Source organism: Emys orbicularis, chromosome 1 (genome assembly GCF_028017835.1).
Source record: "Emys orbicularis isolate rEmyOrb1 chromosome 1, rEmyOrb1.hap1, whole genome shotgun sequence".
Classification (NCBI taxonomy): domain Eukaryota; kingdom Metazoa; phylum Chordata; order Testudines; family Emydidae; genus Emys; species Emys orbicularis.
Genome location: NC_088683.1, coordinates 114,109,024 through 114,131,800, shown reverse-complemented (window position 1 = coordinate 114,131,800; position 22,777 = coordinate 114,109,024). Strand labels below are relative to the sequence as shown.

Sequence of the window (22,777 nt, the reverse complement as noted above, 5' to 3'; positions counted from 1 at the left end):
GCTAGTGGGATATATTATGTAGGATGTAACTTGGAGTAATGGGATGACATTAAGAAAAGAGTAATCTAGACTGAATGTCAGAAAAAAATTCTTCACAGTAAACTTTCTTAGGTTGTGAATTAGTCTCCCAAGAAAAGTGGGGGAAGCACCTTCAGGCAAACTAACATTACTTGAATCATTTAAATAAAGAAAGACTAGGCAAATCACTAGAAAATAAGGGCTAGATTACTTAAATTGGTTACATCTCTGACTTCTTTGGCCCAAATTCATCACTTGTGCAATTCCACTGCTTTCGGTGCAGTTACACCAGGCTCTAATTTCTGTGATCAGTAAAGCCTCTTGTCGTTAGTAGAAGAAACCCCCAATATTCAGAAATATTACTTGAAGAGAAACGTAACACAGAATCTGCAAGAAAAATGTCAACCAGTTTCTTACAAAAGAGCCATTAGCCCTCAATTTAAACTTCATGGAGGCCATGTCCTTCCCTAATGATCAGTCTTGGCAGGAAGAACTAACACACTTAGGGCATGTCTACACTTACTGTGGATCGACACTGCGGTGGTCGATCCACGGGGGGGTTGAGTTAGTGGGTCTAGTGAAGACTCGCTAAATCGACCACAGATCACTCTCCCATCGACTCCGGTACTCCACCAGAACAAGAAGCATAAGGAAAGTCTACTGGAGAGTTTCTTCTGTCAACCCAGTGCGGTGTAGACACCACAATAAGTCGATCTAAGCTACGTCGACTCCAGCTACGTTATTCACATAGTTGGAGTTGCACAACTTAGGTCAACTTATTCCTGTAGTGTAGACCTGCCCTTAGAGCCCAGTTCACTTCTCACTTACACCAGTGCCAATCAGGAGTAAACCCACTGAAGCTAGGAGAATCAAGTCACTGCTGTAGCTCTGATTGTGAGTGCCTCACTACACAACTAACATCTCCCTTTGTCTCTCTCAGGTTGTGTATTTCTCAGCCACCTACCCTTACTTCATGTTAATTATTCTTTTCTTCCGTGGAGTCACTCTACCAGGAGCCAAGGAGGGAATTCTCTTTTACATCACACCAGACTTCAGTAAACTCTCTAAGTCTGAGGTGGGTCCCGCAATGTTTAAAGCTTTTACACTGCTGTATTCAAGTTCCTTGGCACTTTGAACATTTCAAGTTTCTCTCATAACCAAAAATACCTCCCAAGAATCCCAGTAGCCACAGTCTTCACAGTCAGAGACAAAACTGGGCCAGATCCACAACTGGTATAGATCAGTGGCACTCCATGGAAATCCTGTAGTATTATCAATGGAGCGATGCTGATTTACACCAACTGCAGACGTGCCCCTCTGACATGCGGATGCTCCATTACACTGATTATTCTAGGGATAGCTATTTGGGTTGGATAGTGCACTCCTACGTAGAGGAGGCAATGGAACCCTATATTGCCCATACCTGCAATGCTAGATGTAGGTACGAGTTCAGCATTAGACATAGCTGTTATTTTAGGTGGAAGTGTTTAAATGGCAAGTGATAGCCATATACTGTTTGCCTTGCTCAATGGGAAGCCCAGTGCAGTAGAGATGCTTGAGAAGGCAAGTTTCTCTCTGTTATAGAGTAACAATTCCTTAGAGGTCTGTGAGGTCGCTAGTCATGCACAAGTGATGACAACTGAATAGTCCTGATTGTCTAGAGCTCCCAGTGATCCCTCTTTGTAGGAACCACTGCACTGTAACAGTATTGCCAACCCATGAGTAAGGCTTCCCGCAAAAAATTACAAGATTGGTTTAAACATCATGCCATATATATAACAAAAAGACCTTCTGTGGTCTTTTTATTAGCCCACTGGGTTTTGGGCCTTTAAGTTACACAGGGGGCACATTTTCCAGCTTTTCTCTGCAACTATGCAGGCTAGAAACTACAACTTTTAAACAATGAAAGCTGAGATTCTCATGTAATCAGCTGACTCCGGGGACTGGGGCTTTAAGAAAACACATCAGCTATGGTGAGACTTGTGATAAAACACGAGTGTTGGCACTCCTGCTCTAAGTACAGATCTTCCGCAGACCCCTTCCCTTCCCTTTGCATTGTGAGATGGAGAAAATGGTTCAGAATAATTAAAACACAATCTCAGCCCCACCCCCAGTCTCTACCCATTTCTGGAACCAAAACCTGAACCAAAGTATTGTAAAGATTCTGGGATGTTCATTTAGAGCCAGGTTGTAGCTGGCTCTTGGTGTGTCTGTAAGTTGGGGAAGGCACAAGGAGATCTCCCCTTCTTGTGGCTGATGAAAAGCCCTGTATAAGAGCTAGGTATTATTACTGTGCATCTCCCAAGCACAGGGACTGCTCTCTTCTAGAACCCTCTGGGACATTAGCAACCCCAAAAAGAGCAAAGGCTGTACCCCCCACCTCCTCTCCTAGCCTGTATTGCTGGCTTGCTTTAGAGAAGTGTGCTTGTTTCATCCTCCCATATGGTGGAGCAGCATGTGCATCCCCCGAGTACAAGAGGAATTATGCTTCTGTAACACCGACAGACCCCGGTCACTGGTAGGCAGGATTGAACCTGGGGCCTCTGGAGCTTGGTGCATGAGCCTCTACTGCATGAGCTAAATGCCAGCTGGCTGTTAAGCAACCTCATTAATCTCTCTCTCTAAGTGTTCTCAGTGCCAGGAGGTGGGTGGGTTACACTTCTATGAGGTAACATGTCTCCACTTGGGACCCCCACCCCCATACAACACAGGCTAGTGTCTTAAAGCGCAATCTGGCCCTTAACAATTTTCTTCCATTACTGTTCATCTCCACCTGTCTCTGTGCTTCTGAGTTCAGGCTGACTCTGGAAGCACTGAAATATGAGGAGAAAGCTGTTCTCCTGGCATTTCTGGAAGCTGGAAGTATTGGAAATCAAGTGTAGAAGCCTGTTCTCATGAGATTTCCAGTCCTGCCTTGCTGGCCCCAGAAGCTCTGGTTAGTTTGGATAAAAAGCCAACTTTTTAGGTGTTTATGTGAAAGGAACCCAAATTTGAAATCATTTGAGGTTCCCTCGTCAATAGTGCCAGACAAGAGCAGAGCCTGAGTTGCAGAGTTTAGATCTGGGTTTAGTTACAGAGTTTAGTGCTGAGAGCGAGACGGGAGGTGGGGGGAACATGCTAATTAGGGCCCATCTCCAGCACTGATTTTTATTCCTGTTAGTTGCTGTACAAGCAACCTGGGAGTCTCACTGCAGCAGGCTCTTCTGTCCCAGCTAAACAATACTGCACAGCCTGAAGGGAATCGTAGGCCTGTTGATAAGCGACATTGACATTCATTTCTGGAGTATGTCAGTGTAGTCCAGAGGTGGGCAAACTACGGTCCGTGGGCCACATCTGGCCCGTAGGACCGTCCTGCCCAGCCTTTGAGCTCCCGGCCGGGCAGGCTAGCCCCCGGCCCCTCCCCCGCAGCCTCAGCTTGCCGTGCTGCCAGTGCTCTGGGCTGCGAGCTCCTGCCGGGCAGCGGGGCTGTGAGACTGCATGGCTGGCTCTGGCCGGGGGAGGGGGGGGGGTGTTGCAGCTGCAGGTGTAATGTATTAAACTGCTCTCAGTAAGAATGTGCTACTGGTAGCAGTTACTGATACATAACATTGTAAGAAACTGCTATTGTATAAAACTGCTACCTGATGTAGCAAATGCCTACAGGTAGCAGTTTCTTGCACTACAGTGTGTGTGAAATTGCTACATGTAGAAATGTGCTATCTGTAGCAGTTATTGATATGGATAGATTGTAAGAAACTGCTGTTGTAAAAAACTTTAATTTAATACACTACACCAGTCCTGGTGCTCTGAGCGGCATGGTAAGGGGTCTGGGAGTGGGGGGGTTGGATAAGGGACTGGGAGGCCCGGGGGGCAGTCAGGGGACAGGGAGCAGGGGGCAGTTGGATGGGGCAGAGGTTCTGGGGGAGGGGTCAGGGGATGGGGAACAAAGGGGTTGGATAGGCATGGGAATCTCGGGGGGCCTGTCAGGGGGTGGGGATGTGGATAGGGGCTGGGGCAATCAGGGGATAGGGAGCAGGGGGGTTGGATAGGGGGTGGGGTCCCGGGGCGGGGGTTGGGGTGGGTCCTGGAAGGGGGCGATCAGGGGACAAGGAGCGGGGGGAGGGTTGGTTGGGTCGGAGGTTCTGAGGGGGACAGTCAGGGTGTGGGAAGTGGGAGGGGGCAGATAGGGGGCGGGAGCCAGCCTGTTTGGGGAGGCACAGCCTTCCCTACCCGGCTCTCCATACAGTTTTGGAACCGCAATTCAGCCCTCAGGCCAAAAGGTTTGCCCACCCCTGGTGTAGTCTCTTACCTAAAACTTCATCAAAATCAACATTTTCACTGTCCCCCCTGCCACACTTCCCCTGCTACATGCTTTAGACACGATAAGTTATTGTTCAAAGAAGATCTAGAGAGCTAGATGGACAGATTGGATTATGCAGAATGTTCCGACAGTGCTACGGAATATTGAGTTATGGCTTGTTCTTCCTTTGCAGGTCTGGCTGGATGCAGCCACACAGATCTTTTTCTCCTATGGACTGGGGTTGGGATCTCTGATTGCCCTGGGAAGCTATAACTCCTTCCATAACAATGTATACAAGTCAGTATTCTTCAAATACCTCTACAATCAGAAAGACACACAGAGGCAAACTGTGAACCCCTGTGTGACATTGGAAAGCATTTATTCACAGGGGTATTCCCATTGCAGTCACCGAGACTACTCCTGTGAGTAACTACTCACCAGTGTAAGGGGTTCACAATCTGGCCCATAGTACCTGATGCTGTATGGTCTGTAATTCACCAGCATGCAACCCAGGCCTCACCACTGATCCTCATATCTGAATATCTTCTGGCCACAGGACATCACCAAGTTACCCACCCCACCTCTGACCTTCACCTCTCACGGTCACCTGTCCACAGCATGGTAACATGCCTCCTCATGTAACCCACACACCTTCTGGGAGTGGTGTTCTGTCCCATCTAGTGGCACCGAGGCCACTTCGAGAGAGAGAGAGATAAAATGAGTCTGCTCTACAGCCTTAGTTAAGAGCCAGTTGGCTTTTAGCTCATGCGGTAGAGGCTCCAGAGGTCCCAGGTTCGGTTCCGCCCGCCGACGACTGGGGTCTGTCGGTGTTACACTCAGGCCTTATTTTCACCCTCACCTCATTCCCTAACTCCGATCCTGTTCTGATTCACTGACTGGACCAGAAATGCAGAAGGTTTTCTCACATCTGTGTTTGCTTTTCCAGAGACTCAATCATCGTCTGCTGTATAAATTCCACCACCAGCATATTTGCAGGATTTGTCATTTTCTCCATTGTTGGCTTCATGGGTCACATCACCAAGAAGTCAATCGCTGAGCTGGCATCTTCAGGTAAGCAGACATTGCGTGTGTAGTGTTCAGACTAGCAGTGTGATCCACTGGGTGGGGCACTGGCATGGGGGTCAGGAAAGCTGGGTTTTATTTCCAGCTCTGCTACTGACCTATTATGTCACCTTGGACAAGTCACTTCACCTCTCTAGCCTCTGTTTCTCCCCCTACCCTAACAACACTGCGAACTCATACCCTTTGTAATGCCATTGAAGCTCAATGGAGTTACGGGGTGTATATGAGAAGAGAATAAGGCCAGTTTTGGAGGAGAATTTTTATATATCGTGCACAACTAATTCTATTAAACTTACGAGACCAGAGCCCCCACTGCCTTCAATGCAGCAATGCCATTTTTCACGTCTGAAGATCTGGCCCATGAAGTGAGTGAAAATGACCCCAAAAAAGAAAACAGGTTCCAAATGTTCAGAATGTGATCATAGTGAATAGCATTTTGTCAATCAGCATGGTGTTCTCACTGAGCCTTCCTGACTGGGGCACAAGTGTGTAATTCAATTTCCTGAGATCGTACAGAGGTGTAGGACTGGATGGCTCAGGAGATTGGGAATGAGCCATTTGGCAAATTCTTTGCCAAGCTGAACAGATGTGAGGAATGGCCTGGGTCCCAGAGGAATTTGGGAAGCCTATTCCTGATAGACTCAGGTGCTCTTTCCTCTCAGGTTCCCAACACAGGAAATTCTGAGGTTTGTTGTTCTACACCTGGATTGTCTATTGCTCAGGATTGCTGCACTTAAGGAGGCTCTTTATGGGTGTAGCCCTTTGTTAGAGCTTTCCCACGGAGTAGCTAAGCTCTGATCCGATCAGTATTCTCACAAGAGCTGGCTGAAACTCAATGTTTCCTTTTTCTGGGAAATTCTGACATTTTTGTTCTGAATTCCATTTTCAACCTTATCAAAGAGGGTCTTTTTTTTTCAATTTACCCCCCCTCCCCCGCAACTAAATTTCATTGCAATCGACATGTTTCCCCAGAAAGTTTCAATTTTGACTAAATGGCATTTTGGGACCAAAAAAATCCTGTTGGAAATTGTTTGACCAACCCTAATTCTCAGTAACAAAGTATATGCATTTCCAGGAAAACGTTTGATCTCCCAGTCTGTTCCTGCCTCATTGATTATGGTAACAAAATGGCATTGTTGTTTAAATGGGGGAAAAGATGAATGGATTCTCAAGTCCCTCACCCCTCCTTTGTGCAGCACAGGCCAAGGGGGCAGATTTTCGTGGAGCCCATATTAAAATATTGGCAAGTTTTTGCTGTTGCCATCTCCCGGTTTAATAGTCGTACTGAGCTCTGACATGCATCATTGTTAAAGCGCGTTAGAAATATAAACTATTCAATACGTTTTCATTCTGGTAGGTCCAGGACTGGCTTTCCTCGCCTACCCACAGGTCATCACACAGCTACCCATGTCCCCTCTCTGGTCGATTCTCTTCTTCTCCATGTTAATGATGTTAGGCCTTGACAGCCAGGTGAGACAACACATCGGGGAAAGTGGGTAAGAAGCAAAGTTGTGGTTAGATGAGAACCGCCACGGATGACAGTTGTCTGTCCTCCTCTGTCAGTCATGTACAGTGTTCCATCTAATTTTTTCCATCCATGTGCAGAATGAATTTTGTTATGTGCACCATATCGAGGTAATGTGCGGATGTGCGCCACCAATAGAAACCAAAAACCTAGATATAATATATATTTTTAAAAAGTTACCATAGGGATAATTACTTCAGCCAGGACAGGTTAGGCATTTTAGAACTCACTACTCAAAGAATTAAATGTAAGTGTAAGAGAGAAATAAAAATTATGAAATGCATAGACCAGTCAAAACACTAAAATAACACACTTTGAAAGAAGTATCAAGAAGTAACAACAACAATACAAGTATGTGTTGGGAGGTGAGTGTGAAAGACAGTGTGTGTGTGTGTGTGTGTGTGTGTGTGTGTGTGTGTGTGTGTGTGTGTGAGAGACAGACAGACAGAGAAGTGTGTTGCCCCTTTAAGTATGCTGCCCTTTTAAGTAGATCAGCAAGTTTAGACACAGCAGCAGCTGCCAGCAAGCTCCCTCCGTCCTGAGCCTTATTGTGTGTCTCCGCCCCCGGCTCTGTGGAGATGGTGTACAGGGGCAGGGGGACACCCTGACATTAGCACCCCACCCCCTTGCTCTGCACAGCAAGCAGGAGGCTCCTGGGAGCAGCTCCAGGGCAGGGCCAGCACACAGCAGTGGGGGGAGGGACACCTGAACTCCCCGCACTTGATAGCCTGCTGAGCGGCTTCCCAGGGAACGTAGGTCCTGTATAGAGTGATTTCTCTCACTCAGCAATGAGATCCTCCATTCTGGGCAGATATTCAGTGGAGTGATCTCCTGTACTCCTGATGAGCCCTGTCCACATAACCAGTTGTATATGAGGTGACCTCCCATCCTGCCTTAATAAGTCCCTTTCCTATCGCAATTCTTTTGTGGCTGATCTCCTATAGACTTCAATCTGTCCCATCCATATAATTAGTTATTTGTGGGGTAATCTCCCATTTGCTGATGGGCAATGGGTAGTGGGCAGGAACCATCTTTTTATTCTGTCTGTGCACAGTGCCTAGCATGGTGGGGCCTGATCACTACCTGGGGCCACCATTTTCCCGTCAGTCTTTTTTGAAAGCTTTTTTTAATTCAAATGAAAAATTCAGATGTTAATTTGCATACACCTGAGCTCCCAAGGTGCCTCATGGGAGTTGTAGTTTAGGTATCTTATGCCCTCATTGTCCTTCTATATGGGCTCAGCTCCTTGGACAGACTACATCTCCCATGATGCACCATGGTCTCCTATTCTGTGAAAAGTTTTGCTATTTCAGTTTGTCGTCCACAATTTCCTCAGTCCTGAGCCTGGGAAAGAGCATGTCTATGCGATGTGCCAAGAGTCAGTCGCATCACAATGTGCTGGTGCAATGCTAACGAGCCACATTTCAAAAAGTAGTGACAGGGCAGAGGTAGAGAGCTAGGCTTGGCTCTGAACTCTTCCAGAATTTGGGGATGTTCAGTGTTTCGCCTCAGCCCCATCTCTAGTAAAAAGAGACAACCCTAGTGGCAGTGAAAGTGTTCTCAGTTTCTCAAGCACCCTGGCAATGTCACAGAGGGAGCAGGCACAGCGTCTGGCTGGTGCTCTGGCTAGTACTGGCAGCGAGGTTCCAGATGAGCTACAGCCAGACCTCTTTCCTGCCAGAGGAATGTGAGTCGTGGCTCTACAAGAATATCCTGTGAGGACACTGGAGGGGGCAATATCAGGGTGTACCAGAAGATCCCAACCCACACACACCAAAAAAGAAGGGACTGGATGGTACTTATGTATTTTGCACATGATAACTTGCATAATTTTTGATAGCGTGAGCATCAAAATAGCCAGGTAGCCAACCAATTAATCCTGTAAAAGCCCTCTTTTGGTTGGGGTCTGCGGAGGGCTTGTGTACTCCTCAGCCCATAGAGAGCACACTGAGCTGGGATGGGAATGCAGCATTAGGCAGGCTCAGGTGCCTGAAAAAAACGTTTCTGGGTAAACAGCAGAGCTGGGTGGATACCTCAAATCTATGAATGTTCACCTGGATAAAGACTTGAATCCCCTCCTGCTTTGTTTTTCATTGTTATTGGCATTAAGGTAGCATCTAGAGAACTCAACTAAGCTCAGGCCCTCCTTGTGCTAGGCAGGTACAAATACATAATAGGAGACAGTCCCTGCTCTGAAGATCTTACGATCCAAATAGACAAAACAGAAAAAAGGTGTGAGGGGAAATGGAGGCACAGGGAGGTGAAGTGTTGCTCAGGGTCACCCAGCAGGTGAGTGGCAGAGCTGGGAATAAATTCCAGGTCCCCTGGTCCAGTTCCCCATCCACTGGCTCATGCTGCCTCTCCGATGCTCCTTATTTGTCTGGGGTCTGCATGTATTCATTTCTGCTGAATGAGTTTGCTGGCAGGAATGTCCACGTACAAAGGAAATTTTAAGCAACTACTAGAGAATATTTATAGAAGGTGAATTTGGCAATAGGAATTGTGAGTATTCACCTGGGAGACCTGATTCCAAGAGATACCACTCAGAGTCAGAGAACACAGGCACCAGGATTTCTTTGTACTGCAGTAGCTCCTGGCCCTATTGTACCGGGTATAGTACAGACACAGGCAAGTTAGCTTACTTTATCAAAGGAAATATCAGCTATTCCTGAGTGACACATCCAAATCACCAGACACTGGCTGATTCCTTGAAAGGCGTACAGAAGCAGTGGGTTTGGAAGGGGAAGATGATAGTGCCCTTCCCAGTTAATTCCGTGAGAGCATTCTGTGCGTATGGGGCAGTGCAGGAGAAAGCCCACTCCTTATAGGAAACCTTGTGCCATGGCCTGGTCTAGTCCCACTCTCTGGAGGGACACCAGCCTGTTGTGATGGGATCTGATTGCTGAATCCTACATGCTTCCTAGTCCCTGGGTTCAGGTAGTGACATAATAGCCATAGAGCAGATGCTTCCTACGGCGATGGAAGGGGTTTTTCTGTTGCTGTAGGTAATCCACCTCCCCGAGCAGCAGTAGCTAGGTTGATGAAAGAATTCTTCTGTCAACCTTGTTGCATCTACATCGGAGGTTAGGTCGGCTTAGCTATGGTGCTCAGAGGTGTGGATTTTTTACACCCCTGAGCACTGTAGCTATGTTGATCAAAATTTTAAGTGTAGACCAAGACTTAAACAAGTTCCCTGTAGAGCCCACCTGTTGGTGGGAGCTCTGGTTTCTAGTTAACCCCTTCAGGGCAATGTGTAGGTAAAACAAGGAAACACAGGCTTAGTAAAGGGATTTCTTAAACATAAACATACACCCCTTACTCTTAAAAAGCACAAGAGAGTTTTGTTTATGAGTTCTGGGTTTGGTTCAAGGCCTTAGGGGAGGTAAAGTCCTTCCTTCCTCCACTCACTCCAGCTTGTCTTCTGTTCCTGGCAATGAAATGGCTTCCTTGGCTTAGAAAGCAACTACCTTGTCAAAAAGATTGGATTAGATAGGGGGAGGGGTGGGATTCCAGCTCCTCCTCTCCCCAGACAGATTTCTGTGAAGGGAGTCCATTCAAAGCCAAAGGCCCTGCTGACAGAAACCCTATTGTTTGAGCAGGGGAAATTTGCTCAGTGTTGATGGCCCTTGATTGCTCTGTCACATCTTCCTTCCTCCCTCCCTCCCCTCACCCCTACATAGCCTCTCCACTACAAAATGCTGCAAAATGGATGATCTGATCTACAATAACAAACTAGTTGCAATTACAGATAGCGTTCATAAAACCACATGAAATTCATAAATGGATGCGGACGTATTCCCCAAGCTGTCACACCTAATGTCCAATCAAATCTAATCAACCCAGCTGGAGTTTCACATGCTGAATGCTCCCACCGAACAGCTCAGACCGGGACTTATTGCAGATATTATTTGGCAAACAATCTCAAATAATGAGGAAATGTTCCCAAAGTAGCTACATTCACTGACAGAACTATTCTCTATGGATCATTCACTCGGCTCTCGTAAATAGTTCGATACATGACAATAAGTGTCCTAAGCACTGTGTGGAATTATTGATGCCTTTGCTTCTCAACTATCACCTGAAAATCTTAGAGTCCCATATGACTGTCAGTCTCACAGGACCTGGAGCTCTGAGGGGGCTGTCAGTGCCTGGGGGAGGGGGTGCATGAGGCATCAAAAGCAAAACAAGCATTTAGAAAAAACAGATAAATAGATGTTGAGGGTTTCTATCTGTGTACTGGAGATTTCCTCATTCAGTGTATGATTTACACATACAGTGTAGAACCCACGATGCTGGCTTCTGCATGCAAAAAATATGCCTACATTTGCTCATGCAGTAACAACTGTGCATGCAAATAGGTAGGTTAGGTGCCTGGCTAGTCATTAGTACACACAGGCTCCTGATTTGCATGTGTTGCGATAACTGAGCACACAAATGCAAATGTGCAATTGCACAAGTACTTCAGGCTGCCGTTTTTGACAGTTAGGCCCCACATGTTCTCAGAAAGCCTTGGTTGTGCACAGGAACATATTCTACAGGACGGTCAGCAGCCCAGTCCATGACTGCTTAGTTCAGGCCAGGTGCAGCAAGGTGGTAAGGCTCTTGTGTCAAACCACACCCTTAACAGGTGCTAGAACCCTTCAGAAGGCTGCTGAAGTTCTGCTGACTCATTGTAGCAGGTGCAGCTCGTTATTGCACCGGGGCTAGAAGGGAGGTGGGAGTGGATCCCTGGAGAGAGGGCAGAGTTGGTCCTGGAGGGACACCCAAGCTTGGGAGGGAAGCTGAGGTTGAGGTTTATGTTCTGGTAATGTTTATCAGCTACCAATAAAACCAAACCCCATGAAGGGGGGGAGAGGGGGGTCTTTGGTCAGTAAGATGTTGCTGCGCTCAGTGTTGAACACCTAACTGATTTAGGAGCCTAAATCTCATTTCCAAAGGGGTTTAGGCACTTAGAACCCTAAATCCTATTGACTCTCAAGGGGATTTAGACTCCTAAATCAGCTAGGCATTGCAATGCTAAGCAGTGCAACGCCTAAATACCTTTAAAAATTGTGCCTTGGGGCCCATTTCAGTGAAGCACTTAGGCACATGTTTAACTTTCAACATGCACTTAAATCCATCCCGGTTCAACAAAACCCTTAAGCATGTGCTTAAAGTGAAGAATGTGTTAAGCACTTTGCTGAATCGGGGCCTAACTCCGGATCTGTGTGCTCTGGGGAGGACAGAGTCGGGACTCAGCCTGGTCACACCTGGGCTTAAGGAGAACTGTTTTTGGTGACACTAGGCAGCACAGGTTGCTGGAGAGTCAAGGGGAATAACAGGGTCTGTCTGTGTCCAGTAGCATCAGTATATGCATCCGAAGAAGTGGGTTGTAGCCCACGAAAGCTTATGCTCTAATAAATTTGTTAGTCTCTAAGGTGCCACAAGTACTCCTGTTCTTTTTGCGGATACAGACTAACACGGCTGCTACTCTGAAATTTGTGTATTTACTACGCCATGAGGGACATCGCAAATTCTTATTCACAGCTGCAGTGGCATACATTGATACGCCCAGACACACGCACCCGTTTTCACTCGTGGGTTTAGTTCTCTTGCATCTAGACCCTCTTGCATAATATGCTATTGATTCCTTTTAACTACCAGTTTCCAGGTCAGGCATTTGCTCCACCAGGGGAGTTAGTGGCACCTTGTGATTCCAAGCCCGCGTGTGTCCCATGTGATGCCATCTCTTACAGGTTATTCATGAGCATTTCTCGCTGATGGAATCAGAGTCCTGCAGAGCAGAAACACCCACTCACAAGCCTATCCGCTCCACAGCTGTTTTTCTGCAATTAAACTCCCTTTGGGCCGCTGTCTTCTCCTGCATGATACAAGGAGCTCTCCCGGAAGCCAGTGCGAGTTCTTTGTATCCTGTGGTGGGGGCTGAATGCCCCTTGGGCTGTGGGAAAACTCTCTTGTCTGCTAATTGATGTGAGGTGCCAGCCTGTCAGTGACTCAATATTCTACGGAGTCTCCTGCCCCACCATTGATGGCGTGACCAGACCCCGACAAGGGGGTGGGGGGGAAGAGTGGGGGAGAATCAGGAATGGAAATAAGAAACAGGAAATAACAGGATCACCAACTCAGGTTTGGGATGGGGGGGGGCAGACGCCGATAATCGAAAAGCGACAGGAATAATGAAGAGACCCAACAATATACTGAGGAAAGGGAAACATTTCAGAAAACACACCAAAGCCACTGTAAAGAGAAAGAAGGAAGTGAGTACACAGAGTAATAACAATTATTATTTATTATTTGTATTATGCTAGCGCCTGGGAGCCCCAATCACAGACCTCAGACTGCCATTGTGCTAGGTGCTGCACAAACACAAAACAAAAGACTGTCCCTGCCCCAAAGCTCTTATACTCTGAGCATACCACAAGAGATAACAGCTGGAGACAGACAGACCGATGGGAGGGGAGGGGTGAGGACAAGGAAACAATGAGACACTATTGGCCAGCACGATAGGCAGTGGACTCAGCACAGCAGCAGCCTAAGCAATGTCAAAGAGGAAACACCGCAATGGCCTGCTCTTCAGAGGTACTGAGCACTCGCAACTCCAGCTGACATCAGTGGGAACCACAGGAGCTCAGCACGGCTATAAATCAGGCCATTTTTATTTAGGTGCCTAAATGTTCTATTTGGGTGTCTAACTTTAGGCATCCAGGTTTGAAACCTTTAGCCTTAATGACTTGTCCAAGGTCACATGGCACATCAGTGTCAGGATTAGACCTTGAGGCCACCTAGTTCCCAACCAGGTGCACAAGCCACTAGACCATGCTTCTGCTCTGGCATTTAGATCCACTATGTGTCAGTAATCATCATGAAACAAGATACCATGTTACGTGGATTGCATTAGGAGCATCGCACAATTTCGCCATCTCTTCCTGTGTGTTCCATGTGGTCTAGTTAGGACATGGAGAAGTTTGTATCCTGTTGGTATTTACTGCTTCAGCCTTCCTCTCCCCCTCCACTACTCCTCACACAACTCCCCTAGGACTTCCCCAGGCACATCTGCTCCAGTGACTTCCTGTGCCCACTTCCCTCTCCTCCCATACACCACTCTTAATCTGAAGTGACTTCCAGTTCCCTTGCCGTTTACCCTCTTGCCCATAGCTTTCCACACCCATATCTTTCCCCACTTGATGGTCTCCCATACCCATGCCCTTCTCTATTTCCCCCTACCTTCTCCCCATGACTTGGCATATCCAGTCCTCCCTCTCAGCCACCCTCCCCTTCACTTCCACACCAGCCCCTTTCCTTCTCCACAACACCAATCATCATCCAGCTACCTGTGGTAACTCCTGCAGTCAAGTGGAAGGAACGGATTTTGACACACACACACACACACACACACACCAGGCTTCAGCGTGGTGGCCCTTCAGCACCGTCACTACATGCTGGAGCACCTACAGGAAATGAGGTGTAGGTGAGGTCATCCACCGCCTCCAGGCAGCAGGGAAGCAGTGGTCGGTTGGACACAGAGATAGAAGAAGTGACACAAATCCAGGCTGAAAGGTGGTGCGTTCTCCAGAGGGGAGGGAGGTGGCACCACCCCGGGGGAGTGAGGGAAGGAGGAGGAGGAGTGTTTCAAGGGAATGCAGAGGGTGGTGATGTATTTGTGTGTGTGTGTCTTTCCTCCTGCAGTTCTGCACCGTGGAGGGGTTTGTCACAGCCCTGATAGATGAGTATCCCTATCTCCTCAGGGCCAGGAAGAAGCTCTTCATTGCTGTGGTCTGTCTTATCTCCTACATTGTCGGATTCTCCAACATCACCCAGGTACCTCTCCCTGTGCTCACTCCAGCGCCTGTTCCTGGTGCTCTTCCATCCACCTCCTTGTATAACAGCAGCAGAAGAAGCCTGGGGGAAGGGCCATTGTCCGTGAAAGGCACTAGGGCCACTGCTGGTCTGGGATTTGCCCAGCACAGTCATCTGTCCAGCAAGCTGCAGTCTCCACATTAAATCTCAGTAAGTTACCATCAGCCTTGTGGTCAGTCTAGCTGGGACTCCTGTTGCTTCCAGGATGGGCCTATGCCCTGGAGGGTGACACATTCTCTACGCAGAAGACTGAGATAAACCAAAAGAGAGCAGGTCTGGTGGGGCTCTGAGGCAGTGACACTAAGGCCCAGGCTCCATGTTTACATGCCCTAGTGAGTGACCTAATGCAGAGATCTGTATACTGGGTGTATGGCAGTGAGGCCCAGGCTCTGTGTGCGGACTTCGGGACCCGGATCAGTGATATGGAGGCCAGGGTTTGGATTTCCCACTTTGTGACTTCATGCTGGATGAGTCACATAACATGGAACGTCTGCAGAGACATCTGATGTGCAGCAGGAGGGACAGAATGGATTCATTTTACAAAGTGGCTTCACCTCACACTAGAGGGGGAAGGCAGCCACGCGAGAGTCCTGCTTCTCTCCCCACCCTCAGCCAGGCCTGAACACTCACTCCTTGACCACATTCCAGAGTACGTCTGTTAAAATGGCAGAAATTAGATTATAACAAAATGATGCATCTTTGTTGGCTTCCATAGGCCAAGGAAATTAACATACAAAGGCAAAATGATGAGAGAAAAGTATTGATGATATTAATCCTCAGCTCCCCACCCAGGCTGTACTCCATAACCAGGCCCCCTCCCCTTGGCTTTGTCTCCTCAGGGTGGCATTTATGTCTTCAAGCTGTTTGATTATTATTCAGCCAGCGGCATGTGTCTTCTCTTCCTCGTCTTCTTTGAGACCATCTCAATTTCCTGGTGTTATGGTAAGAGCAACTCACCTTGTTCCTTTGCTGCTTATCTACAGGCACAGAAGATGCCATTTTCAAAAGCCCTCAACACTAGTCATTGAAGTCGGTGGGAGATTGACAATTGACTACAGTGTTGGGCCAAAGCTGAAAGCTTTTGAAAAAACCCCGGGGAGACACTCATCTTGCTTCCTCAGACAGCCACTCAGCTGAGCACATGTTCACAGAGATTCCCATACAAATGGAAATATGCACAGGCCTCTAGATTTGGATTTCTCGAGGGTATGATATGAATATAGAATTTGTTAGGCCAAATCTGACTGCTGAGCCATCTGCCCTGGTATCCTGGCAGTGTCCAATGCCTGATGCTTCAGAGGGAGACCAAAGTCCCCCCTCTTCAGTAACTTGCCCATCCAATTGTGCAGTGCTGGGGTATTGGGGAATTCCTTCTTGAACCCTCCAAGGTCAATCTATGACCTAGTCTAGCTTACGATCTAGACCTTTGTTAGTTGATTACTATCACTGTCTTAGCTTGGGAAGCTGTAGATGTTTTTAGCGGTCATAAAATTATCCAGGTACCTGTTAAGATCCCAGTGCAGTGTTTGTGTCCATGGCCTCTACATTTTATCTGGGGAGTGAGTGTTACACTTCTCCACGCTCACCTTAAATGTCTGCTCGCCTCTCTGATCTCACATGTCCTCCTTCTCCTGTTCTGTGTTGGGTCACTGGACAGAGGTGATGAGAATGGTGCTGAGATATCATTGCTGCTGTTAACATGCATTTCTCACTATAGGTGCGAACAGGTTTTACATGAACATTGAAGAGATGATTGGCTACCAACCTTGCAGCTGGTGGAAGCTCTGCTGGGCCTTCTTCACTCCCCTCGTTTGCGTGGTGAGAACAAAGCAACTCTCTTTGGGGAGGTTGATCTAGAAGGGCCACCTCACTGGGATCATTCTGTGGGTGGGGGAAACACTAAATTTTTAATCTAGGTAACTCCGATCCAAATCCAGATCTGGCATTAACCTCAAGTTGGTCCTAAGAAGAGTCAAAGCGACTGGCAGGAAAAGAAATATGCGGAACCTCTTTTATTCTCCCACCTGAATCCCTGCAACTGACTCTCAGAAGAGAGGGGGGAGCTTGGCCTAGAACATGCAATTAGTAATATGTTGCTCCTGTGTTTGATATTTCAGAAGCTGAACTGGTGATTTATGACTTTAAAAATCATTGTTGGCTGTGGAGAAAACTTTCAGACACTCTAGCTCCAGCCTCAGCCCCTTAAGCCTCTCTCAGCAGGAGGCACTTTCAGATATAATAGAATTGGCACTGATGAGCTCTCAGCTCCTCCGCTCCCCCCTCCAATCCTTCCTCTCCCAGCAGGAGGTGCTATTGGGATTGCCGCGGGAATGCTGGGTGTGGGAAGTTCCTAGCTCCTGAGAATCAGCTAAGAGGAAGCTGTTTAGGAAATGGTTTGGGAGTGTGGTGTGCAGCAGAAGCTGAAGTAGGGAGGGGTGTAAGTGCCCTGGCTTGGGCAGGGGCCTTTAGGGGCACTGACCATGGGGAAAACATTACCATGCATTCTCAGCCTGTCTCAGCCAGAATTGCTGTAGGAAATGGGGTAGACACAGTCTCTGGTGGAATGAGAAGATTAGAGAGAAAGGTGCAGTTGGTGCAGGAACCCTGGCTGTGTGAGTAGCTGTTGGGACTGGTCTAGGAGCCCTGGCTCTTGGGGGCAGCTCTTGGGAATGGTGCAGGAGTCCTGGCTGGGGAGATGGGGAGCTGTTGGGAACGGTGCAGGAGCTCTGACTCGGGGTGGGGGAGCTGTTGGGAATGGTGTGGGAGCCCTGGCTTGCGGGGGGAGCTGTTGGGAATGGTGCGGGAGCTCTGGCTCGGGGGGGGGGAGCTGTTGGGAACGGTGCGGGAGCTCTGGCTCGGGGGGGGAGCTGTTGGGAACGGTGCAGGAGCTCTGGCTGGGGGGGAGGGAGGGCTGTTGGGAATGGTGCGTGATTATTGACTATAACTCATAGTGAGAATTTAGGGAACTCTCAAAAGGACAAAGTCAGTGAATATTTCTGCTTGTGCCATACTATGCTGTGACTGCTGATCCTGTTTCTTCAGGGTGTTTTCTTCTTCAGTGTGGTTGAAATGACCCCTCTGACTCTGGGGAAATATGTCTATCCCCCATGGGGACAGGGCATCGGTTGGCTCATGGCTTTGTCTTCCATGGTGCTGATTCCGGGCTATATGCTGTACTACTTCTTCACCTCCGAGGGGACCATCAGGCAGGTAAAAGCAACTTTCCAACTTCTGCCTCTGCTCAATTATCTGTCCAGAGGGAATTTCCCACCAGCAACCCACTATAAACTTAACGCAGCCCCTGTGTCATTGTATTGACTCCTGTGGTCTTTGTAAACCAGGACTTCCCAAATACTCCCTCCTCATCCCCCAATACCCTCTGCGCTCTTCTGATCTGCTCCTTATGCTTTCTACTACGTCCTGCACGACACATTCCATGTAAGCCAATAGAAAGCCCTTCCTCACTGAGGCAAATGAGTGCCTTAGGGGATTGGGGTAAGGAGATATGTGCCTTTACCTCTTGACTACAATCCCTCACAGGTCAGTAGTTACCAAAAATTGTTACCTTCTCATTCCTGTTTGGTGTCTTATGTGAAACAAGTCAAGGGACTCTGGGTCCCATTCCTAGCAAACTGCTGTCCACATCAGCATAGCACTGTTACATAGAGAGATGTTTGAAAATCTTCCAACAGACTATTTTCCCATTGGAAAATGCTGTTCTGTCAGAAACACAACTTTCCAAGGGGACATGTTGATTCTGACAAAATTTTGTTTTGAAAAAAGAAATTGAAATGATGTGTTTTGTGAAGGTCAGAACATTCTGTCTGGACCATTTCGGAAATGGAACATTTTGATTTTTTCATTTTGACTTTTCATTTTGAAATTTATTTTATATTATAAAAATGTTTGGTTGTTTTTTTTTTCAAAAAAAGTCAAAATTAAAAGGAAATGGTTTTTGACTGTCCTGGAACGAAACCTCTTCATACATCTTGTTTCATGGGAAATGTCTAAATTCTTTTTTGTTCCGATTTGGAATGAAAGCAAATGTTTGAAAAGGTGGAAATTCCAGTTCCTGCCCGGTTCTAGCTATGAATGTCACTAACAGGCAATCTCAGCAAAGATGCCACATTCTGAATGAGCATGAAGCCTGAACTAGCTCAGAGCCAAGGTCTATTGGTGAGGGAGGTTTGCACTGGAACTGGCTGTCTCATGGATAAAAAGGGCTGTCAGTCTCCTATCTTTCACCGGCATTCAATTCACTTTAAAAATGAAAGAAAGACAGAGAGAGGCCCCAGCACTGCACCAATATAGACCCCACCATAATGTCATTTTCTTTTGGGCCAGAAGAAGAGATTCAGTCAAAGGCAGTCACAGGGCATTACTCTTCTCTCTACTGATAGCAATAGGCTGAGAATCGTGTTGAGAAATCAAAGCGAACAATCCCCACTCAGACCCATCTCTGATCCTTACAGATGATCCTTGCTCAGAGCTCCATAGGATGGTATGAAAACTCACCACCCCTCCCCGCCACTCACTGGTAATGTGCCATGGGGGAAAATCCCTTCTTGTCTCCTAATTGGGGCATCAGTTCCTCCCTGTCTTTGGTTCCAATTCTATTCCCATTGAAGCTGGGGACAGTATTCTCCTGACTTCACTGGGAGCAGGAGCAGGCTGGGAGGGCCAGACTGTGATGTCCTGACTCACACTGAGTAGCATTGAAATCCTCAAGTAGTTCCACTGACTTCAGGAGGGCGACTTGTACTATACCAAGTGATTAAGGATATCGCAGTCTGCCCCTAAGTGAGCTGAATCCTTGTAGTTGTGCCTCTGAATCCATCTGTAACCTGAGATCCCACCTGGTGTCCATGTGATTATCCATGTTTCCACTGAATCCCTGTCTTGCAGACCCACGGAGTGCGGTTATATTCTGTTGCTCCAGGAGCTCTCTCAGCATCTGGTGCATACTGACAGTATCAGTCAATGGGAATTAGAAATAACAACAGTGTGATTGGCTTCTATTTACCTTCCCCTCCCTTTGCTTACTCTATCAGACTCGATATCCCCGAGTGCACTGACCGTTCTGCCAGTTCAGTGGAATGTCACTTTTTTCAGAGGCAGCCAACACACACACCCAGGCCCCCGGCCTCCATGATCCATTGCACTAGCAGCAAACAGCAGGTGGCAGTAGGGATATTGTGTGTGTGTGAGAGAGAGAGAGAGAGAGAGAGAGAGAGGATTAGCTTGTAACAGAGCTGAGGCTGGAGTGAAATTAGATGTCAATGCAGAATAAAGGGGTTTTGACAGACAGGAAAGATTATAAGCCACTTTAATCCTACTGAGCATGAATATAAGAAAAAAGCACATGAATGGCAGGAGAGCCTCACTAAACATTTCAGGGGCTTCACCCAGCAAGAAACACTTCAGATATGTCTGAGTACAGGGGCTCTTCCCTCTCCTGAAGGGGCTCTTCTCCGGGTCAGTGATGTCCATTCACTTCAGGTCCCCTTCCTCTCTGCCTCATGTTCCATAATTTAAAGCACCACTTCCCTTCCTGGAATTTAGCCTCCATGTCCATTCACCCCTAAGCTTCAACCCATACTGCTCAGACAATGAGTGCCCCCCACCCCTCCGCCTGAGGGACTGTTCTCTCCCACATTCCATCTCCCTGGCTGTCTTCTGGACACAGCTCTACCAATGGACCTCAGTTTCATTTAGACTTTGATCCTGTCAGGTTGATATAAATGGGAACCCAGGCTGGCATAAAGAGCCATGCAGGATCAGAGCCATAATCTGTAAATTCCTTGGTGTTCTGTAACCATTGGATAACATTTTTAATGAGAACTTCATGAAAAATGGAATAGAAAATGAAAAGTGGGTCCATTTTGAATCCTTGTGAAATGGGAAGAACCTTGCCCTTTTTGGTCATTTAAAAAATGTTTTTGACTAGCTTTAGCGTCTAGGTGCTGCTACAACTGTGCGGTAACTATTGGCTTACTTTGTAATGGTGATCTCTGTCGTTCAGAAGAGAGAACTGTGTATAATAGAAGAGCAAAAGGGAAGTGATTACATTGCCAAATGGAGGTGTTTGGTATCCGGAGCAATTGTCCTAATCACCTTCAGTGTTCACTATCCCCTTGGTAGCCCTCTTGCTGTAACTAGGGATGTCTCTTCAATTTGGAAAGAAGGGCTGTGACCTGCAGCTTCAGCCACATGCCACGTGTGGAGGTGGTGGTGGTGAAAGGGTCTCCTCATTTTCCCCTGGGTACTTGTGTCCTTCCTGTAATCTTTCTTTGTTCCTGGACAGCGTTTTCAGCAGATGACTCAGCCCACGCAAGAGGTGAATGTTCAGAACAATGGATTAAAACCGAAGACCTCATTGAATGGGAGAGTCTCCGAAGCTGCTGTCTAGGCATCCTGCTCTGTAGCTGCTCCCGCCACTGCCCTTTGACCTCCTCTGGTGCTGCTTGTGTGTCCCCAACTCCGCTGTTGATTTCAGTCAGCGTGGGAAGGATCTAACAGAGGAGCCCTTTCATGGCACTGCCCCCTAGCCCAGCTGATCAAGACTCTGTTTTAAATTCCATAAGGACAATGTGCAGTGACTGTCTTCGTAATTTATGATCCCAATTCATACCACCAGAAAGGAATGTCCCAGGCCCTAGTTTCCTGCTGATCAGAGGTGGTATTTTCTATAGTAAAATAACATCTCCTTTTTCATTGTGTTCTTCAGCCCCTCTTCTATACTAAAGTCCACCACGCACCCTCTAATGAACAGCAAGGCTGTCACAGCATAAAACCATCTGTATTTTGGCTACGGATTCAAATTCCAGATGATTATCAATTAATATAGCAGAAAGCACCTTTAATGAATAAATAGTCCTAAGTGCTGTACAATGGATGCACCAACCAGGAATACAGAATATTGGTGGCTACTGGATACCCCTCAGCAATCTGGACAGGCATGAGGGCTGCTGTGCTGTTGGAGCTGCTGTCCTTCAGCCACGAACACAGCATTATTATTATTATTACTATTATTAGCAGTCATTTATACAGAGCCATAGATATAAGATTCCCTTGTACTGGTGGAGGAGACATCCTTTATAATGTGGACATGCTCCATTCCAACACACCCTGGCATGGTGTTACATGGTGTCCTATGATGCTGTATGTGCCATATCCACTATCTTCTCCCTAAAACGCCATCATGGTATCAAGGAGGTGCCTGTGGCTGGAGGTACAACCCTTCATCCTCACTTAGGCATATTAGACCAGCATCTCATCATTGACTCTGACACAGCATGGCACAGAGGGTAGTGTGGTGTTGTAGGTGATGTTGGAGGAGAGGTGAGAGCTCCAGAGGAAAGTGAGAACTGGCACTGAAGTCACATTTCCAGGTTACAAAGTCATTTCAGAGCAGGTGGCTTGTAACAGCAGCCGTATACATCCTGGAATCTGTTATTTTCACTTGCCCTAGTTCTCTAATGCACCTAGGACCCCAATATTTTATGACCAGCAGATAGGACCCCAGTCAGGTGTAAGAGCAGTGTTCCACACAGGACAGCCCCAAAATGGCCCTCTTGTGGGGCCACCTAGGGGTTAGGTGTGTCTGAAGAGTAACTTCTGTATCGATGTGCGAATTGGAGTTGTCTATCTCTTAGTTACGCACCAATGACCATGTAATAAGTTTTTCACTGGGGATAGCGTCCCTGCTGACAGTCAGACCCAGTTTCAGTGCAGAATAAATCCATTCATGGAGCCTGAGAGGGGAACAGGTATCTTGTGGAACGTGCTCAGGTGGGGTCCTGAAGCGGGCAAGGAAGGGAATAAAGTCAGAATGTCCTGATCCAGCTGGGAGTTCTGGACTTGGATTTACTCCATCCCCCTATGCCCTGTGGAGCTGGCATTGTATGGTGCCCTGTGGAGTTGGAAGGAAGGGAATGGGGTCAAAACTCCCTGACTGGGGAGTGCCCCTCCTCACACACACACATGCTTTCCTGGGCTCGGTATTCTGCCAGTGC

The 22,777-nt window shown here is 47.5% G+C and overlaps 1 protein-coding gene across 1 annotated transcript in view; it reads left to right on the top strand.

Moving 5' to 3' along the window:
* The window catches only part of LOC135881299 (sodium- and chloride-dependent GABA transporter 1-like), a 35,432-nt gene extending 14,261 nt beyond the window's left edge, over positions 1-21,171 (top strand). Inside the window, exons 6-14 of the mRNA XM_065407946.1 lie at positions 959-1,093; positions 4,491-4,594; positions 5,244-5,368; positions 6,738-6,850; positions 14,592-14,723; positions 15,602-15,704; positions 16,480-16,580; positions 17,805-17,972; positions 21,067-21,171. Coding sequence (XP_065264018.1) covers positions 959-1,093; positions 4,491-4,594; positions 5,244-5,368; positions 6,738-6,850; positions 14,592-14,723; positions 15,602-15,704; positions 16,480-16,580; positions 17,805-17,972; positions 21,067-21,171 — 1,086 coding nt within the window. The remainder of the gene's footprint in view (positions 1-958; positions 1,094-4,490; positions 4,595-5,243; positions 5,369-6,737; positions 6,851-14,591; positions 14,724-15,601; positions 15,705-16,479; positions 16,581-17,804; positions 17,973-21,066) is intronic.
* Positions 21,172-22,777: the final 1,606 nt, after the last annotated feature.